The sequence below is a fragment of the Pyxicephalus adspersus genome, chromosome 2 (genome assembly GCF_032062135.1).
Source record: "Pyxicephalus adspersus chromosome 2, UCB_Pads_2.0, whole genome shotgun sequence".
Taxonomy (NCBI): domain Eukaryota; kingdom Metazoa; phylum Chordata; class Amphibia; order Anura; family Pyxicephalidae; genus Pyxicephalus; species Pyxicephalus adspersus.
The window spans coordinates 7,750,298-7,770,384 of record NC_092859.1 but is presented as its reverse complement, the minus strand read 5'-3'; the positions used below and the strand labels follow the sequence as shown (position 1 = coordinate 7,770,384).

The 20,087-nt window shown below is 38.9% G+C and overlaps 1 protein-coding gene across 2 annotated transcripts in view; it reads right to left on the bottom strand.

Moving 5' to 3' along the window:
- Positions 1-701: 701 nt before the first annotated feature.
- Positions 702-20,087, bottom strand: part of LOC140322784 (NXPE family member 3-like) — a 32,363-nt gene continuing 12,977 nt past the window's right edge. For both annotated transcript variants that reach the window (XM_072399387.1, XM_072399388.1), the window contains exons 3-6: positions 16,206-16,426; positions 8,473-8,543; positions 6,447-6,662; positions 702-5,793 (exon numbers count right to left, since the gene is read on the bottom strand). In XM_072399387.1, coding sequence (XP_072255488.1) covers positions 5,261-5,793; positions 6,447-6,662; positions 8,473-8,543; positions 16,206-16,426 — 1,041 coding nt within the window. In that variant the 3' untranslated portion in view covers positions 702-5,260. The remainder of the gene's footprint in view (positions 5,794-6,446; positions 6,663-8,472; positions 8,544-16,205; positions 16,427-20,087) is intronic.

Genomic DNA, 20,087 nt, shown 5'->3' with positions numbered 1-20,087 from the left:
GTCAGGACCTAGACCACTAAATCGATTCCCAAATGATTTTTTGAGATTACCAATATGAGCCTCTTTTACTGACATTGTAAGTCATTCTAACTATAATTTAGGCATAACACATAAAATAAAATGTCATATCATTAACAATAATATGACACTATTCAAAGCCATGTTTCCACTCCATATGTCCTGCAATCAACTATTATAGGTACAATTGTTTTAAATTATTTTAGTTCACATTGTAAAAAGTTGAATTATTACAACCATGTACGTCTTTTTGGAGTACACCTGATATTATTGTAACTCACGAACTCAGCAATTGAAACTAGATGTTTTTTCTCTGATAGCTGTAATTTTTATATATGTAATTCAGTAAAGTTTACTGTTTTTTGATTTTTGTAACTTGTTGTACAAATCTCCATATCCCCTGAGGAAGCCAGGGGATATGGAGACTTGTGCACACAATTTAAATCTTCCCTGTGTAGGTATACGCCCTATATTTCTATAGTTTATTGATAGATTTTGTTTGTTCAGAACTTAGTTCCATTTTAAGATAACAATTTTTAAAAACTAGAAGAAAAAATAAAAAGTGACAACTCAGGGTAAGAATAAAAATGCAAAAACCAACAAGGTAGTCAATAAGGAAAATGTGGCTATTTAACAGGAGGGGGTTGAGGAAATTGTTATATAGATCAATCAAAAACCTTCACTTTTTCATTTATAGATCCAAACTTTATTCAATCAAAAAGTAGAATATTTAAGGACCTGGTCCCACTAGTTTATCGCATTAATCCCTGTCAATGCACAAGACAGGCACTGGTGTTTGGGTTGCCATTCCTTCCTAATGGCACCCCAAGCAAACTTTACCCACACACTACAGTATGCTGGGTGGAGGCCCTCTTAATTTTAAGGATATGCATATACTCAAATATAAACCAATCTTAATATAAACTGAGGTACCTTACCTGTAAAAGAACAGGAAATATTCAAGTATAAACCTAAAGTATAAAATGCAGCCAATCACTTTCATTCAAAACAGTAATCAACAAAAATGTCAATAAAATGTTTAAATAATAAATTCACCTGTAATGTTTTGATTTTAAACTATTTATTTAAAAAGGGTAAAAAGTAAAAGCGTGGTCCATGGCTCTGGCCAGTGCGCCCTCAAGCAGGGTCAGGAGAAGCACCACGCTGGGGGAGGACATACCGGCCAGGGCCACAGACCACATCTCCCGTATGGATTGCAGGCTCAGGGCAATCAGTAGTGAGTGACACCCGGCTCCTGGCACATGCATGGTCCAGAGCTGATAAATTTAGTAGTCTGTCGGTCTGAAAAGGTTGGCGAGCAACTTTGTTGAACACCTAACATTTACATGAGAATATAGTGCCATCTAGGGGCTGAGTACAATACAAGCTTTTTTTCTGATGACACGCAAGTTATTATTATTATTAATATTATTAAACAGGATTTATATAGCGCCAACATATTACGCAGCGCTGTACAATAAATAGGGATTGCAAATGACAGACTAATACAGACAGTGATACAGGAGGAGAGGACCCTGCCCCGAAGAGCTTACAATCTAGTAGAAAAAATATTAAAAAATAAAATAAAATAAAAAATAAAAAAAGTTAAAAAAATATTCCAAAATTATTCTCGAGTATATCTGGTAAGATTTTTTTTTTTGTGGAAGCAGATTTTTGTAATGTTTCAATTGACAGGAGAATGAACAAGTGCTGAACACACAGCGTTGTTCCTTTCTTTTGGAGGGAGGACAAGCAAGCTACACCTCGTAGTGCTCTCCTCTATAGAAGAATACTGTGGTCATTCCCAATTTGTCATTCATCAGTCTGGATTGATGAATGTCGTTGGGAGGGCCACTGAACACAAGCTAGCTTTTCGCCCAAGGTCATGCTCATCTCATTCATACAACATATGTATGTAGCTTTATGCCAGACTACTGCTCTAAATCCCTCTCCCAGACCAATGTCTTTATTACCATTTTACAGCCAGACAAACTTCCTAAAAGGGATTGATGCCAGGTGATGACCTGCTGAATCACATACCGTATTTTTCGCCATATAAGACGCTCCAGAATATAAGACGCACCCAATTTTAAAGGAGGAAAATCTAGAAAAAAAGATTCTGAAAGATTATTCCCCTTCTGATCACTCATGTGCCATTCATACCGGTATTCCCCTTCTGATCACTCATGTGCCATTCAAATTCCCTTTCTGATCACTCTGTCATTCAAACTCCCCTTCTGATCACTCTGTCATTCAAATTCCCCTTCTGATCACTCTGTGCTTTTTTTCTATTGTACGGCAGTTAGGACAGGGAACAGCAGGTGGCGCTGTGCCGGCTTCTTTCGCTTTGCTTTACAGACAGGAGAAAACACGATGCTGGCAGAGGAGAGAAGAGAGACACGCTGCTGCAGAGACACACGCAGGATCGGGTATCGGGTGAGTATAATATTTTAATTATTTTTTTTAACACATTTGTCGTATAGGACGCACTAACTTTTCACCCACAGTTTTGGGGAAGAAAAACTGCGTCTTATATGGCAAAAAATACGGTAGCTTTTTTTAGGCATGGAGAGAAAAAAAAAGTATTCACAATTAATAAAAGTGATAAATTTAGTTCAAATTATTTCTACATAACACATATCACTATCAAGCCTTCAACAAAGGCTCAGGAGCAAGCAATGCCTGGATACCAGAATACACCAGAATATACCAGAATACAAAGAGGAACATACAAATAGTGCAAGGCCATGTCATGGATCACTACGGCAGTGGAGGTTTTCTACCTTAACAGAACAGAAGACAAGTCAGCAAGTGGACATCCAAGAACTGGGAGGTTCACAAAAAATAAAGTGCATGTAAAACATTCTTCTTTGGTTTTAGATACAGTGGTAAGTAATTGGAACCTTGGTCAGGTTCTAATTAATATCAATTACCCTTATGGGGTTAACAAATATTTTTTTTTTATTCTGCTGACCATTGTTACCTGGGCAGGAAATAAGGTCAAATTTTGAGGAATCACCAGAAGTGACATTCCATTTAGCACAATTCTAGTTCAAGTAGCTGCTAAAAGGGCACGTCCCTCCCATCGTAAATATTACCTCTAAGGGCGGTAAATAAGGAGCCATCTCCATCATGAGACAAAATAAGAAAAAGCAAAAACCTAATCATTCCCTACTCTATCCAAAATGAAAAAAACAAAAAACAAATTTTGGCTATAGATATACTTTAAAGCTGAACTCCAGTCTAAAACTGTAGGATAATCTTTTCACCTTTGGATATTCACCTTTGGGGATTCTGTGGAAATAAAGCTATTAAAAACGTCCTATCACCCCATTGCCCCCATCATTTTTGGGCATGGTGGACTCCAGTATGAACATGGCCATGCCAATTACTTATGCCAATGGTTTACCACCCACCCTTGTAGGGTATAGAATCTCTTACATGCTATTCAGTAGCCTAACATTCGCTAAATACATTCAATTTGGGGTAAAAAAAAGGTGGCAGGATAAGTAGGAAGTGACAAAAAAAATCTCCACCAAATGGTGCCGGAAAGTGTGATGAGTATTGGGCCACCAGTGATGTCATCAATAGGATAACAGAAATTTTCATAAAGGGTAAAAACTTAGGAATGGCTGCAGTGGTTGGTGACAGGACGGGTGCTTGGTGATAGGACAGGAAATAAGAAATCTCAATTTTTTAATATTTCAAAACTATACAAGAGTGAGTTTGTAGCATCTCAACCAACGGGTGGCAAGAAGTGTGTTGAATATTGGCCCACAAATGAAATTTTCATGAGAGTAAGAACTTGTGAATGACTGCAGTGGTTGGTGATAGAACCAGGAATATGATTGGTGGCAGGTGATAGGATGGGAAATAGGAAATCTAAATTTTTTAAATATTTTCAAAACTGTACAAGAGTGACTTTGTAACATCTTTACCAAATGGGTCCAGGAAGTGTGTTACGTATTGGGCCACCAGTGATGTCATCGATAGGAAAACAGAAATTTTCATAAAGTGTGAGAACTTGAGAATGAGTGCCATGGTTGGTGATAAAATTGGAAATGGGGAATCACAATTCTGTATTATTTTCAAAGATTCAGTTAGCAACATCTCTACCAAATGGTGCCAGAAAAAGTGTTGAATATTGGACCACCAACAATGTCGTCAATAGGATAACCTAATTTTTCATAAAAGGTTGGAACATGAGAATGACTGCTGTGGTTGATGAAAAAACAAGAAATAGGACGAGTGGTTGGTGATAGGATGGGAAATTCTAGGGATCACTGACCCTTTTTGTAAAGAGTATGAATGCCTGCAGTGGTTGGTAATAGGAAGTATGAGGAAAGCTAGTTGTGTAGTTTGAGCATTTAACCAGAGTTCAGCTATAAAGTAATCATGTCCTAAATAAAAAAAAATGTGATTGCATCTACACTTTGAAGAAGTAGCAATCTAATACCTGATATCCACTTGGTGCTCTTACCTATATTTCATAATGCCATATTTGTAAAGGGTGATCAGATTTTGTACGTGCTTTGATCACCTGAATTAGCCTCAAGTGGTGATTTGCAGCTCCATTCACCTAAATTGAGTAGCAGATTACCAAACATGACTCCCCGTACCAGGCCACATAGACTTGTATAGCACTACTTGACACATTCTCCATTTTTGACCTACAGTGTTCTGTACCATCAAAGCAACAAACACAAATATTGTAATCAATAAAGTGGAAATTATACTGACTGACCATCCATAAATATGGCAGTCACCTTTACAGTATATAATAATAAAAATACTATACAAATGGTGATCTTGTTGGAAAATGGTGTTCTTATCAGTGATCACCACTTGATATGCAGCTTCCTTTGTTAGGTTGACAACACTGTTTCACAGCTTTATATTTCTATGTTTGCTGTTCCCGCTTGCACCGAGTAGGATGAGAAGAAATTGCAGGAGACATGGCTATCATCATGGTGAATGCTGACTTGGGTTTTCCATGGTTAACCATGCCTAGTCATCTCCACTAAATCCTGGATTGACAGTAATGCCTCTGCTACAAAAAACCCTCCCACGGTGAGGGCAGTTTGTAAGGCACAAATAAAGAACGACTTTTCCAAAATATTGGAGGTACATAAAGGCTCATTTTGAGGATGTTGGCCCTGATCCTTTGTAGCAGCATGTTATGTCTAATGCTTTCTACCCTCAAGTGGGTGTCTTTTTCCCAATTGTCCATAAACTGGGTCCATTATTTTGGACATATATAAGACAACACAAGGTCCACCTCATTCTGGATAACCGGTGGACCTGGATGAATGTTATCAGGAAGGTAGTGACAAGACTTCATGTCCCAGGCATCTATGATTATGACTCCCATTCCTTTGAAGGTCGCTCTCAGTAAGATGTCTAGTTGAAGAGATAACCAGTCACTGCCGTAGATTGACTTATATCCCGTGTTTGCCGATTTGATGATCACTTTGGTTTCGGGGCTACGGAAAAGAAGAGATGCAATGGCCTGACGGACTCTCTCCAATCTATCCAGATAGACACTCACAGGAAAGGTGGTGAAATGGGCCCAAAGAGTCAGCAACACAATAGTATGAGGACCTCCACCAATCTCAACCAAATGGGCCACCTCATAGTGTAAATCAGAGATCATTGTCTTGGTGGTCCTCAAGGGCAACCCGTGGCCTCTCCATCGTATGGCAAGACCCGCATTAGGATCCACTGCTAACAGAGGTCCTGACTGATAGTTGACATGGAGATCTATCCTTTTGAGACCTGAGGTGATAAAAACAAGTGTTGATCTTACTCAAGCCTTTGCTACAATTTAAATAGCCATGTGAAACATAAAAAAAATAGAAAGTGCCAGCATAATAAAGCATAATAACAACCCTTCCTCCACCCAGAATGAATTGTCTTGAACCATAAAAACCAAAAAAAAAAGTAGGGAGTCACTCTGGTCAAAAAAGTAGGGAGTTACTCTGGTCCCAAGCCCTCCAATCCCACCAAATTTGAGTGGGCTCAGTGCCAAAGTTACATGACATATAGTCATCCTATTGCATAGTGCTGCAGGTGACCTGGGGACACTATAAGGTAGGATTGAATGTCTGGCTCGAGTGATGAAAACAGCAAGGAATCATTGTTCTAACACAATGTTTTCAACAGGGGATGATAGAAAGGAGGACATAATTGTTTTTCCTGCCCTACAAGCCCTACCTACCCCTCACCCATTCCCTGAGCCAACTTTTAACTGCAGAGTCACTAGAGTGATAGTTATTGGTATTTCTCTTTTCCCTTGCATGGCTCCATCCATAACCCATCAACAAAGAATAATTCCTTGTCATTATGTGATTCAAGTAACATCATACAAACATTTTCTTTTTAGAAAAGACAATTCTGTCCTTCTCTTGAAATAAGAGTTAGATTCTTACTTGGGATAAACTTCTCCAAGTATTCAAACCATTGGCGTAGTGTAGAGTCTCCGAACATGTGGATGTCTTTCCCTTTCACGCAGTCTAATGCGTCAGGTGGGCTGGGAAAATGTCTCGACCAACATGTCAGTGATGTCCAGATGTCCTTATAATAGAACCCAGACGGCTTTGGAGGTTCCTGGCCTGGCCGACAGACTGTAAGTTTGGATGTAAGATCTGCAAGACATCATGACAAAGTAAGCCATGCAAGCAGTGAGAATAGTTTATTTTGCTTTAGAGTAATCTTTTATTTACATTGAAAATGTTATATAACATATACACTCGCTATACAAGCCATTCTGTGGTGAAGGGTGAGCTGAACTGCTAAGTTACCACTGGGAGAAGGAAAAAGGGAGAGCTGCTGAGTTAATACTAGGAAAAGAAAGCAGAGTTAGCTGAGCTGCTGAGTTACCACTGGGAGGAGAAAGCAGGATGAGCTGCTGAGTTACTACTGGAAAAGAAAGCAGGATGAGCTGAGCTGCTAAATCATTTCTGGGAGAAGAAAGCAGGGTGAGCTGCTGAGTTACTACTGAGAAATAAAAGCAGAGTTAGCTGAGCTGCTGAGTTACCACTGGGAGAAGAAAGCAGGATGAGCTGCTGAGTTACTACTGGGAAAAGAAAGCAGGGTGAGCTGAGCTGCTATGTCATTTCTGGGAGAAGAAAGCAGGGGGATGAGCTGCTGAGTTACTACTGGGAAAAGAAAGCAGGGTGAGCTGAGCTGCTATGTCATTTCTGGGAGAAGAAAGCAGGGTGAGCTGCTGAGTCAGTTCTTCCATGGGGGTGACAAAAGTGTAAATTGCCTCTTTACAGTGTTGTCACCTTTTAAACTCTGTACTGCAGGAACATTTAAACTGGATCATTGAATGAGGACAGTCTCCCACCCTCACATCTCCTGCAATGCGACTGGCAAAAGTTTTGCCTTCAGCAAAGGAAATTAGTGCAAGATTCTCCAAGATCTGTGCTGCGGATGTTAAGTTCAGTTGCTGCTCACCCACAGTTGTAGTTAAGGAGAATATAAAGGAGGAGAAATGTAAAATGTGGTTTATTGTAAACTAAAGTCATATGGGAATAAAGATTTTTAAATGCAGCTGGGGTTTAATTTAATAAAACAATACTATAAAAAAACTCAGTATCCAGGATTCCTATTACTGATTTTATGATTTCATGAGTTAGAAAACCCTCCCTGGCCACAGTTAGACCAGAAAACATTGCATGGATGACATGGACAGGTGTAATGAATCAAGTAAAATATAGAAAAGTTCTATAAAAGTGTAAGTTATCTATCATGTGTTATATGAATCAGTACAGCTCATTCAGGATAAAAATAATATGTGTTATTATTTTGCATTGTTATCTGCAATACCCCCAGCCACATTAAAAAACTGTATTCCCATTATAGTGTAACTTTGATTTGTGTTTTACTCTTTTTACATTTGGGACATGTGGTCACCACATTAGGTCACAATGCACTTTGATGTCACCAATGTTAAATATTAAATAAACAAGTATTATGGATTGCCACAAATACTAATAAGGAAACTGTTTTACCTGCCAAATAAATTGTATCGCTGTCCATTCTTAGATGTACACAGCTCTATCACGGGACAGTCCTATCTGGCAGAAGAAGGGATCTAGAATTTTTCCATTGCACTTCCACTTACAGGTCTCCTTCTCACCTTAACTCTGTAATAGTGAAATGAGCAGCAGCAGACTGATCAGTTTAACCTTCTGCCATTCTGCTCTCTGCTGTTCTTTGCACTACAACACAACTGATTGTTTGTGCTATTTTCCCTCCCCCTTTCTGAGCTTTGCTATTTGGTAGACTGATACCTACATGTTTTCATGTAATACTAAATGCAGAGCTAATTTTTTTATATCTGCCAGGAGTTCACCTTCAAAAAAATAAATATAATAGAAATGTGGAAAGGATTGTTATAGAGATACATTGTTAGTACATTGCATAATGTGAAGACACTAAAACACTTACCCAGCACACTGTTATCTGATGTCACAATGATTGGAGGGAAGGACCTCGGGACATCCTGGTTAGTCACAGAGCTGATGAAGGGCAATAATTAATTAAACTAATGCCATTAAGGCAGAACTACAATCACATAGCAAATAAAACCTATGATACATTCACATTATTGTTAACATGTAGCCAGCCACCCCAGAAGGAGGGAACCCAAGGACAGCTGTCCTTGGTTGTCTTCATGCTGAATTGGCTAAAGGGACATAGAAGAACAGTTGATGCCAGAACGGATCATCGTTTCGAAAGACCGGATTCTTTTTGAGCAATGCTTGACCTGGAAACAAATTATTAAAAATAATAATAAGGACTATTTATAAGGTGCTGTGTTGTTATTTCCTATTTGATTTTTCCTGGGAATGGGTTATTATATACCCCTGTATTCATTTCCTAGGTGGTGAATATCAGAATGTTTTTCAATAAAGGAGGGCTTCCAAATAAGCCCCCGACCTGTAGACCCCAAGAATACAGGGGTCTAGTTGTAGAAGCTTTGCCCCCAACAATGATGCTTGTCACCATTGCAGGACAGGGCTGGGGTCTGGTTTTGGCAAAGAGGCTACATTTTGCCCAATACCTTCCAAAAGGACGTATGTAACTTGTAAAAAAAAAAACAGTCATGGCAGATTCATTTGACCTCAAGGTTGAATTTTACTGGTTGAATATTCAATGCTCATCTCTGTTTGTCAATGACCCACTTACCACACCTAGTCCTGTACACTGCTTTCTGGATTGACGGCACTAAATCCCTCCCACTGTGATCTGCAGTGTCTGGGAGGGGAGCGTGTGAAACACAAAAAGGAGGATATGGCACAGTCAAGGGAGGTAATGGAAATTTTTACTTACTTATTGGGACTTATCCTTACTTTTTGCGACTTGTGCATTGCATAGTAACTAGATTTATGACTTTATGGCTGTCATATAGAAATGTTTTGAAGATACATGCCTTAAAAATCCTGCATTCATACAAATTTGTATTCTCTTCTCATTTATAGGGAAGACTTTAATTCCAGAAAAGTCATTAAAAAAACGTAAAAAATGAATAATTTCAAACACTTGCAAAAAGTGCAAGAAATAACTTTACTTGCACATGATTGAATGGCTGAAGTCAGAGAACCTTCTTTTTATTCACTAAGCTAAGTGAAAAGAGGGGGTAAGGGGACAGGGGAAACTTATGAAACTTCCCTGATATTTATTTGTTCTTACACATCTGTCCTTGCTCACTGTGTATAGTGGTGAATGTTTTATAAACAATATGATTCATTACAGCAAATATTCATTTAAAGTAGATCCCAAACTTTTAATTCTTGATTTGTATAATATTATAAAGGAAGGTTAAACCACTGTAATATTTGCCCCCTTGGGGATATATTCCTTTACCTAAACCTTGCAGATATCCCCCCAAAATCAGTAGACAAGCGTCCCTGGAACAACGCCTCCATTGGAAGATTTCCCTTTACTTTTAGATTGTCCTTTAGTTTTAGAAGTGATGACAATGGAGGGAATGAAGAGAGAATAAAAAGCATCAAATATGTACAAACCAAAGATTTATTTTACTTAAATTGCAAACTCCAAACTTGTAGATGTTTTATTAATAAAGTTGGGGGTGTCCAGAACTACCCCCTGCCTACCACAGCTGCTGATGACCCCCTGACTTTCATGACTTCCTAAATAGTTTCCAGAGTCCAGTTATATTGTTTTGCATACACAATACAAGCCATGATAAAGGAGGCAATTCTCAAAACACATTGGATACATCTCCAAATCGTGTGTTTATGTTTTAGGTATTAAGCCAGTTTTGTGGTGGGGAATTCCTGATCATTTCTGACCTTAATGCCACCCCTGAAGCCCTGTTGTAATTGAGAGCTCCCTGACCAATGTTAAAACACTGCACATCACCTATTATACATAACTTTTGCAGACTTTCTAATTCTCAGGGATGGCTGGGTATGCTGGTATTTATTTATATTCTCTCCCTGACGGAGCAGAAATGTCACCCCAGAAGCAGCAAGTCCTATGGAGGCTGACTTGTACTTAAATGGAGGTCAGAAGATGCCCGATGATCAAAGCCAGATAAAGAAGAATTAAAAGGATGCTGGAGCCCGTGAAGGAATGAGAATAGGTAAGGGTTTCTTCTACAATAGGCGACCCTCCTGATTGCTATTTTTTCTCAAAGGGTTTAGTTCTGATCTAACGCTCAAATACTTGAAACCCAAAAATGGTGGTGTGTGGCCAATTGGAATGAATAAGAATTTAAAATATGGGCATTTAAATGCTGCAGAAACAAACCATGTACTGTAAACATAAGCCAAGACACTACACATGTTTTACCATCATTCGATTTTTATTCAATGGACTATATCGTATTGGACAGCTTTGTTTTTCCTGAGACGTAAAGAAGACAAATCACTAAAAGATAATGTTTGCTGCAATTGCTGACCTGGTTCTGAAAAAATCTGCTTGCCTTTTTGGGGTCCTTGGCCTTCTACTTTTTGAATCACAGAGCCACAATGAGGACGCAGCCCCGGTGTTCACCTAATTGTCAATTCTTGGAGGATGAATTGTCTTCTTCATGCTTGTTTCAAATGTGTGACTGAAACTACTGAAACCAAAAGATCAGTTGTACATAAAGTTGATTTGCATTTTTTAGAATCGGTTTAGCAATTGCAGCTTCTATTATCTCCTAGTGACAGGTTCTCTTTAAATGCCCACATGTACAGATAAGTCAGAGAATGTTCAGCAAAGACTGATGTCCTCCTCGCATTGGCTGACCTCAGTAAGGACATTTGTTGCTCTTGTTTTGTAGTTTTTGGTTCCTGTTTTATGAAAGGGCACGCTTATCCTCTCAGTGGAGATTATAGAGATTATCCTGAAATGATGGCGCCTAATCATTTATTTATTTTTTGTATTTGCATAACAATGCTGTAGTCTGATCTCTAATTGCCCGTCAGAGGAGCTTACAATCTAATGTCCCCACCATAGTCTAAAGCCATTTTTTTTCTGGGAGGGGGCAATGAACCTACCAGTAGGATTTTAGTTCCATGCTATCATAATTTGAACATGGCGCCCTAATGCCACCCACCGAGCCACCATGCCATCATTTTACAAACCATTTTCATATGAGAGATAGGTCAGTAATGGCATCCTCCATATTTTTTCTTTTATGGTGTCCAACATGACATATATTTTGCTCATGTTAAGTAGACATACAATATTTAATATGAAATGTGACACTTCCAGGTACTTAATACCTTTCAAAGTGAGTACTCCCCTTTACAATATCCTGTCTGGATCTCTCTCCAGAAGAATTGCCCCACCTTTGTCCAGACAGGATTACATGTTTCCAACTAATGTACATACATGAGTATAAAGCAAGATTTTTCTCCCCGAAAATGAGAATCAGTGTATGCTTGGTTCACACCAGTAGATGGCGCTGTGTCCCTATGTAAAGTGTGTAACAATCTCATGATGTTGAAAAATATGTCACATGAAACATGAAAACATGTCACACAGGTTAACATGTGTAACTACATGTTACACAAGGACAAATTGTCATTTATTGGTAGCGAACAACAATGCTGCCTACTTTTATAAATGTTAGGCTACATTTTAAGCACTTTTCTGTATTGTCAGGTGAAAATAATAACCTCAGTTTATATTTGAATGTGTTTGTTACACACTTTGCATGAGGACACAGCAGAATCTACTAGAAGCCAAAAACAATGCACAAAGGCTTATTTAGGTGTAAGTGACCCATTATAACAAACTTAAAAGTATAAAATTAACCTGTAAAAGGAATTAAAAAAGAATAGATAGACTAACCCCACATGAGCCTTTTTTGCCCCTTACACACTTTTTCAAATTTACACACCATGGATGTATTTATCCAGGTTCGTTTTATTGGCATTTCCATTAATTTCTTTTTAATGTTAGCAGTGATGGTCAAATTTTTTGTTTTGGGTATATACTCGAGTCAAACCTTAATTTATATATACATTAAGGTTTGACTCGAGTATAAACCTAAAACAAAAAAATATCTTAGGATCGGTTTATATGTAGTAAATTGGTACTTCTGGAGTACGATGCCAACTCAGAGATAACACACCCATTAAAATTTTGGTGTCTGGGCAGTTCTGGGTGTGTCTACAAAAATCTGATCTAGTTTAGCCCCCACTCACAAAGTTTTAATGCCATATCTCTGGAAGAAAGAAGAATGGGAAACGCTTTATCCTGTGCTAATTTGCTGATTGCCAGGAATGTGCAGATACACTTTAAACACAAATTCCCAAAGCTTGACAGAGTATGGAAATGAAAGAAGGAAATTGTGACCACAGTTCTCATTCATATTGTGCAATCTTATAAAAGTAGTATTATTACTTAGATAAAGGCCCTAATGAGTCATGTCTGATTTATATACAGTGATTCTGAGCAGTATATCTTTGTTATTACAGTGATGATCTGCTATTTCTTGAGGTTCATGGAATAACAGAGATTGTTTATAACTTCCTTCCTCCGTCTTCCCCTCCCATATAAAGCAGCATGGCCAGTGCATACTTTTAAACTCCAGGACCAAATTCAAATTATACTTTTAATGAAATAGCTTTTCCATTAGATACCATGGAGAAACAGCCATCTGTGCACAGATCAGCATTGCTCACAGGTTAAGTAGATGAAAACTCCAACCACCGGGGCCAACTTAGGTCATGATATTTCATTGGGCTAGTCTATTGGATGTGGAAGGGAAGGAAGGGGGGGCGGAGTCAGTGCCCCCCAACTTTCTTTATATTGCATGAAATACATATTGAGTATTTTTGTTGCTTGTATTGTCTCATAGAATATAAATAGAATATAACGTTCAGTATACATGGCATGATGTACATTTTTATGTTGATTTACATTGCTGCAGAATTTTGCAGTTGACTATATTTTGCATGCACAGTTTTTCTTCAAGCTTTCAGTTTTGCCTTTTAAAGTGAACTATAACCTCCAGCCATGTGAACTCCATGAGCCCCCTCACCAGCACTATTATCTTTGTCTGGTCTGCTTTCAGGTTCAGGATTTTCAGATGCCTTGATTAGTCATGCCAGGATGATTGAGTTCTATTCTCTTGACATATACTGAAATTGTACACTTAGCTGCGCACATTGTAAAATAGATAGTGAGCTGATAAGTTAGAATCCTTCATTGAAAAAGGGCGTAGTATACTTTTGCAATACAAAGCATCTGTTTGCACATGTTTATATTTTATGTTCTATTTTATGCTGCAAAATGCTCCTGTCAGCTGTCACATGGCAGAAAATGATGTACTTCCCTTTTTGTATGAAAAAGAATTACATGTATGTCAGCCTCCCAGTATTACAAGGACAAGCTAATAAATCAGCAATAACAAAACTAATAAATCAGCTGAAATTGAGCTAATGAGCAACTGACCTAAGATGCCCCAACATCATGAAGAATATAATAAACATCTTCAGTTGAAGAAATTCAATAACCCCCTGGACATATATATATATCACAGTGCTGATATTTCAGGCTGAAACCAATGGATTAAAGAAAATGGCAATGGATCAGAACCATAGTACCGTATTGTAGTGACAGGTTAAAAGTGTGCATTCTAACCGACACGTTTACAGGGCATACATCACTTCCTCAGGGTTGAATGATACGCATGCTTTATTGCCAGAAATCCCATCTCTTACCTGCTGGATATGTGCACATATAGCTGGTGGGGGGGGACATTTAAAGTGTTGAAAAATAAGAAATTGAGAACAGGTTGGTTGTTTAATGCATAAGAGACAGGCGATGTCTCCTCAGCAGTAAAACATACTTACCTGCCTGTTCATAATCTTTTCTAAAATGTACATTGAGTTGCACATGCACGGCTCATTGTACGATGCCCAGTATCCCAGCACACCCCGATGTGTAGGGAATAAAATAACTCCGGTGCACATATGCAGGAGTTGTATCATCGCAACCTAGTGAATCAAGATGGCCAGAGGAGGATGCTGACGCTCAAGATGAAGTAAGGACAAGTAAGTGCATTAAAAAAAAATCTGTAAACGTAATTACGTTCAGTTTATTACAGAAGAGACTTGACTTGTCCCTTCTCCAATCAAGAACCTGCCTGCTTACAAATTTGTAATTTAACTTTGAACTTTAGTTTGTTGTTTGTGGAGCTCGCGTTTCAATTGTGTGCCATTCAGCCTTGAGGAACTTCCGAAAATGCGCCGGTTGAAATGCATACAGTGACCAACAGTGCATTGCACAGTCATTTGCCGTAAATGATTAGACTGAGGCCAGAAATAGCAACACTATATTGTGAAATCTACTTGTTGATGACTCTTAGGGGCAAACGAAGAAAAAAAGAAATACAGACTTAGTCTTTATTATTTATTTTTTTCCCCTTTTAAATAAATGTTTAAAAATCACACACCATGGATGTATTTATTCACATTATTTTACTGGCATGTCTGTTAATTACTGTTTTGAAAGGTAACGCATTTTGTAACCTAGGTTTATATCACCTACTCCTATATCACTGATCCTTGCTGGCTAAACCAGTAATCGTATTGCTTTGTTGCTCTTTTGCAGCAAACAAACAGCAATGTAGCAGCACATAAGTAGTAACTTGCTTCCAGAAACAGAATTGCTTGCATCATACAGTCCTAAGAGAATCCAGAATTCAGCAATGACTCACAGTCCTAGCTGTAACCTCTTAACCACAAACTACAGACTCCCGCTAATAATCCTGTCTGATCATTGAGAACAAAAACAAGAACATAAAAAACACATTAATGCCTAATATTTCTATTTACCATCTGCATGCTGGTATACACTCATACATACTATATATTAGTCTGTTTCTGAAGACCAGAGGTTTGACTTAATTATCTTGAAACAAGAGGTATAAGGGTTCCTTTCTTGTGATTGTGATATTCCCCCTGAAGAAGCTTGTTCTTCCTGCGAAATGCTTGGAATTCTATGAATATTATCTATTCTATATTAGGAAACTAGTCCATACCTTTGAAATTCTGCACACTGTTTTTTATGTTGAATGTTTTTATTGATACTCATATTTGATTATTTACATTAACTAATGGGTTTGGGTTTTAATATGTTTCTAATACATTTTTGATGTTTTTAATTTATTCTAACTTCTAGCCTCAGGCCCTCTGGCTGTATGTTTAGAAGAGGAAACGTTCCCCAAGGGTTGTGCTATCCCCCCCACCCCCTGGTACAGATCGTCATGGTATGGTTTCTCCTAATTGATAAAAGAAAGATTTCAGGCTCAAACTACTGGAACGCATCCTCCTCACGCGTCCAGACAAGCTTGTGAAAGAGCTCCACACCATATGGTAAATGAATCCCAAGGAAAGCTTTATTGTTCTATCAAGGAATGAACAGCCAACACGTCTCGGTGGTCAGAAGACCTTCATCATGGCTTATTAGCAGCAGTAAGGACTCAAACCGCTGAGGTGGAGTTAGCAGCTAGGGCTATTTATTATTATTATTATTATTAAACATGATGGCCAACACAACTTGAAATGACGTGCGGTCTGTGCAACAGCAAACGTGGCCTTTACTTCTTTTCTACTGCTGCTCTACCCTGATGAGAGGGCAATACGCCTGAATGCATTGAACAGTAATTTTTTGAATTTGGCCAAAAATACTTACAAACTATTATTCTTACTTACCCACTCAGGAATAAGTTCTCCATTTTGTTTGTCACTTCTCGGTATCCACCCATGGCGTGATAGACCCAGGAGTCACATGGCAGCTGCCGTGGTTTTACACATTCCCACACATCTCCACTAACAGGGTCTTTATATCTGCATACGTCCTTTCTTGTCATTTTGAGGTTGCATTCTACTTCCTCACTGATCCCATTGAGATGAAAGAATCCACGAAAATAGACCTGCCAGGCACAGAAATTCTACTCGTTAGAATCCCATCATATTGGTTTTTTTTTTTACAAATGTAGAAGATTTAATGATGCATCCTCCAAATGGTTTAAAAGGGTTCTGGCCTGAATTTTCATAATCATAGACTTTAAAGCTAATGAATAAGACGTGGCTGGCATAGATGCTTAGGTCAGGTTTTATAGGCGTGGTCATAGACCTGTAGATGTCTTACAAAGGACAATGGATGAGAAGACCTTTTTGACATAAATGCTTAGGTCAGATTTTATTAAGACTGGTCATAGATGTGTAGATGCCTTACCAAGGACATTGGATAAGGAGAACCTGGTTGACATAAATGTTTAGGTCAGGTTTTTTTTAAGGTTGGTCAAAGACATGTAGATGTCTTACAAAGGACAATAGTTGAGGAGACTTGGTTCATAAGTATTGAGTACAAATGTCTGCTTGGTTTCCACACTAAACTCCTACTTAACACCCTTGTTGCCTTTGTCACATATTGGTATTTTATTTCTTTTTTTTTTGTTTGTTTTTTTTTATAGTCTGACATTTGCACTCATGTTGATTTGTCCCCACACAACTCCTGTGTTCATTTGTAGTAGTGTTATTTTGTTTGTTGTCATTGTGCTGTGCTCCATCACTTGATATTCACTTTATTCTACTTGGTGGAATGGCTAATGGTGTTTAGGACTGTTGTCTTGATGCATGACCCACTGTCTCTTGAGATTCAGTTCAGGCACAGATATCTTGACATTTTCCATTAGAATTCCGAAACGAAATTGTTCCATCAAGAATGGCAAGCCACCCAGGCCTGGATGCAGCAACACAGGCCCAAACCAGAAAACTCCCACCATGATGGTATAAGGTTCTTAGGCTGGAATGCAATGTTTTTCTATCCCTAAATATAAAGCTCCTTATTTAAACCATGATGTGTTTTGGTTTCATCTGTTCAACATTCTTCCAGTATCCTGGTTTGTCCATTATCTTTAACAACTGGAGACATCAATGTTTTTAGGGGTGAACAGTGGTTTACCTTTTCGTTATCCTGCCATACACATCATTGCCGTTCAGTGTTCTGATGATGTGCTCATGTACATCAACATTTGCCAATGTGAGAGGGGCCTTTTATTCATATACAGTATTAATATAGCTCTGACATATTACACAGCGCTGTACAAAGCCCACAGTCGTGTCACCAGCTGTCCCTCAAGGGAGCTCACAATCTAATGTCCCTACCATCATCATTGGTCTTTTATTACAACCTAAAGCAAATTTTAGGAGGAAGCCAATTAACCTAACTGCATGTTTAGGGGATGTGGGAGGAAACCCACGCAAACACGGACAAAACCTGCAACTCCATGCATATAGTGCCCAGACCCGAAATTTTGAACCTGGGACCTAGTGCTTCTAAGGCCGGAGTGGTAACCACTGAGCCACCATGCCGCCTAGTTGCTTATGAGTTCCTGTAACCTATTACGTTCTTTGCAGTTGGGGTTATCTTGAATGATCACCCACTTTTGGGTGTGGTAACAAAGGTCTTAAATTTCTTCCTTTTGAACGCAATGGTCCTGATTTATTAAAGCTCTCCAAGGCTGGAGAAGATACACTTTCATCAGTGAACCTGAGTGATCCAGGAAACCTGGAATAGATTTCTTCAAAGCCATTTGCTCTTTGCTAGCATAGGTTTTTAATCCTGGTCCAGATCGATTCAAGGTTTGCTGGATCACCCAGCTTACTGATGAAACTGTATCCTCTCTAGCCTTGGGGAGCTTTATTAAATCAGGCCCAATCTGTTGATTGGTGGAGTCCAATTTTTTGGATTGACCACTTTTTGCTAGGGTAACAAAAGTCTTGAATTTCTTCCATTTGTACAAAATCTGTCTGACTGTTGATTGGTGGAATCCAATTTCTTTGGATTGACAACTTTTGAGATGGTCTTGTAAACTTTTCCAACTTTTATATATATATATATATATATATACACACACATATACATATATATATTTATAAGAAGCAAACAAGAACATGTGTGTGCTTGTGACTTTTGTGGGAAAATCTAGTCCGATGGCAATGCCGAGCCTTTGCCTGCGGAAAGTCGCAAGACAGTTAACTCTTGCCCAACAGGAAAGAAATAATTGATTTTAAAATATGCTTTTTTCTTAGCGCATATAGATGTTTTAAACATTTGAACAGCACAAACATTTTTTTTTAGGGCTAAGGGTGTGCCATTAGAAAGAATGCTTTTTTAGGGAAACAGTGACTTTTAATGCAAGCTTGCCAGTGTAAAACTGCCGGGGATGCCCGGCTCCGGCCGCGAGCTCATTCAGTTGTTGAATAGCGTGACGGCTTCCGATTTCGGATCGCCAATACGAATGCGCGAACGAGCTTCTGATTTTGCTTGATGAATCAGGGCCACAGTGTGAGGCCTTGGGTCCAATACTTCACCAGATGTAGTTTTCCATTTTTTTTCCTGTACTTATAGACAAACTTTAAAAGACTCTTTGTGCCATCACAGTCCATGTTTGCCACTAAGACTTGAGCATGCAAAAAATCATCTCTGGGGGTAGAAGCAATTGCTAAGGACCACAGGGCCCACAAGGCAGCCAGGTGTGCAGAGACAATGTCAGCCCAAATTGTTTAGGGAAAGCAAGTCAGGAGTTGGACCTGAGGTCATACATGGAAAAGAGTCCAAAGGGCAGAGAAAGCTTGAGAACAGAGTACTGGCAAAGTTTAGCCCAGACGAAAAACAGTTAGGCAAGGCAAAGTTTAACAGCTGGTAGAAGCGCCAACAGAAGGACAGAAACTGAATGCTATCATGGGCAGTATACGATTGGTGTGAGCATGATTAAATACTGAGGTGTGATTGGCAGGATGGGCAGGGATTGCAGTGTTAGTGCTATATTACCCACCAGGAAAAGTTGGTTGATGCCTATAAAGTGCTGAATAAAGCAGGCACAAAAAGTAAAGACAACTACTTGCTACTAGCTACCAGGAAGGGTGTAAAAATCAGGAGAGTGCAGAAGCTTTATTTTGGCACATGCCCCGCTGAGACTGGCAGGTAACAAAGCACTGACAAAGGACACCATGAATGTAAAAAGTAGGAGACAAGGGCACGTGACATAGAACAAAGACTTTAGGGGAGATGCACACCATGACAGGAAGCATTACCTACTAACCACTGTCCATTTCCAGATACCACCACAAGGAACTACTGACGCAATGACCCTGATTTATTAAAGTTCTCCAAGGCTGGAGAGAATACACTTTCACAAGTGAAGCTGCATGATCCAGCAAACCTGGAATGGATCTGGTCCAGGATTGAAAACATTTGCTAACAAATAGCTAATGACTTTTAGGAAATCCATTCCAGCTTTTCTGTATAACCCAGTTTCACTGATGAAAGTGTATTCTCTCCAGCCTTGGAGAACTTTAATAAATCAGGGCCACAGTGCCTTCCAGTGACAATGTTCCTATCTGTTTAACTGCCCTGTAATACAAAGCCATCTTTAATCATTCAGGATCACCATCTACCACCACTATCCAGTTCAGAGGTGAAGCAGCCATTGACATTTTGGTGTAAGTTGTAACTTTTCACTAGCTTGTTAACACATGGGAACCCCTTAAAATAAATTGAAGGTCTTCAGGTAACCTCTACTATAA